The sequence below is a fragment of the Penaeus monodon genome, chromosome 34 (genome assembly GCF_015228065.2).
Source record: "Penaeus monodon isolate SGIC_2016 chromosome 34, NSTDA_Pmon_1, whole genome shotgun sequence".
Lineage (NCBI taxonomy): Eukaryota > Metazoa > Arthropoda > Malacostraca > Decapoda > Penaeidae > Penaeus > Penaeus monodon.
In genome coordinates, this window is record NC_051419.1 from 20,459,450 (window position 1) to 20,459,952 (window position 503).

General features: G+C 42.5%; 1 protein-coding gene across 1 annotated transcript in view; it reads right to left on the reverse strand.

Annotated features, from left to right (window-relative positions):
• LOC119594641 (sodium- and chloride-dependent betaine transporter-like) overlaps nucleotides 1–503 on the reverse strand; it is a 41,020-nt gene that overhangs the window by 18,834 nt on the left and 21,683 nt on the right. Inside the window, exon 10 of the mRNA XM_037943690.1 lies at nucleotides 195–304. Within this exon, the coding sequence (XP_037799618.1) occupies nucleotides 195–304 (110 nt within the window). The remainder of the gene's footprint in view (nucleotides 1–194; nucleotides 305–503) is intronic.

The following is a 503-nucleotide window of genomic DNA, read 5'->3' on the forward strand; positions in this document are numbered from 1 at the left end:
ATGGGTGTGTGAGTGAATGTGTGTCTGTTCGTATACGGCTTCGCGTATATATGCTTCTATACACAAACAGTCATCAGAAGAAACAACCTTGTTGACATAACACTAATCAAATTATACGTAGAGCCATCTGTCACCTTAAGCCCACTTCAGCTAAATTTTCTTTCCAATTTTCAAACTTGCTTCACGCTACTCACCACGAGCATAACGGGTGTAATGAAGACCCAAGTAGCCAGCCAGTAGGCCTTCAGAGGGGCGGGGATGTATACGCCCATTTCCTTGATGTTACTCAGGAATCTCCGGAAACCTGGGGGGGATGGAGTTAGAAAGGGGGGTGAGGGAGAGAGTGAACGTATAAAATGACCTTCAAAAGTATATACAGATACAGAAGACAAAGAACTAGCGGATGCAAGAAACGTTACATTTTACACAAATAACTTTCGTACACAAGATAAGATAATGGATGCTTAGCATGAAATCTGTTTATACGTGCTTGTGGTTGCAGC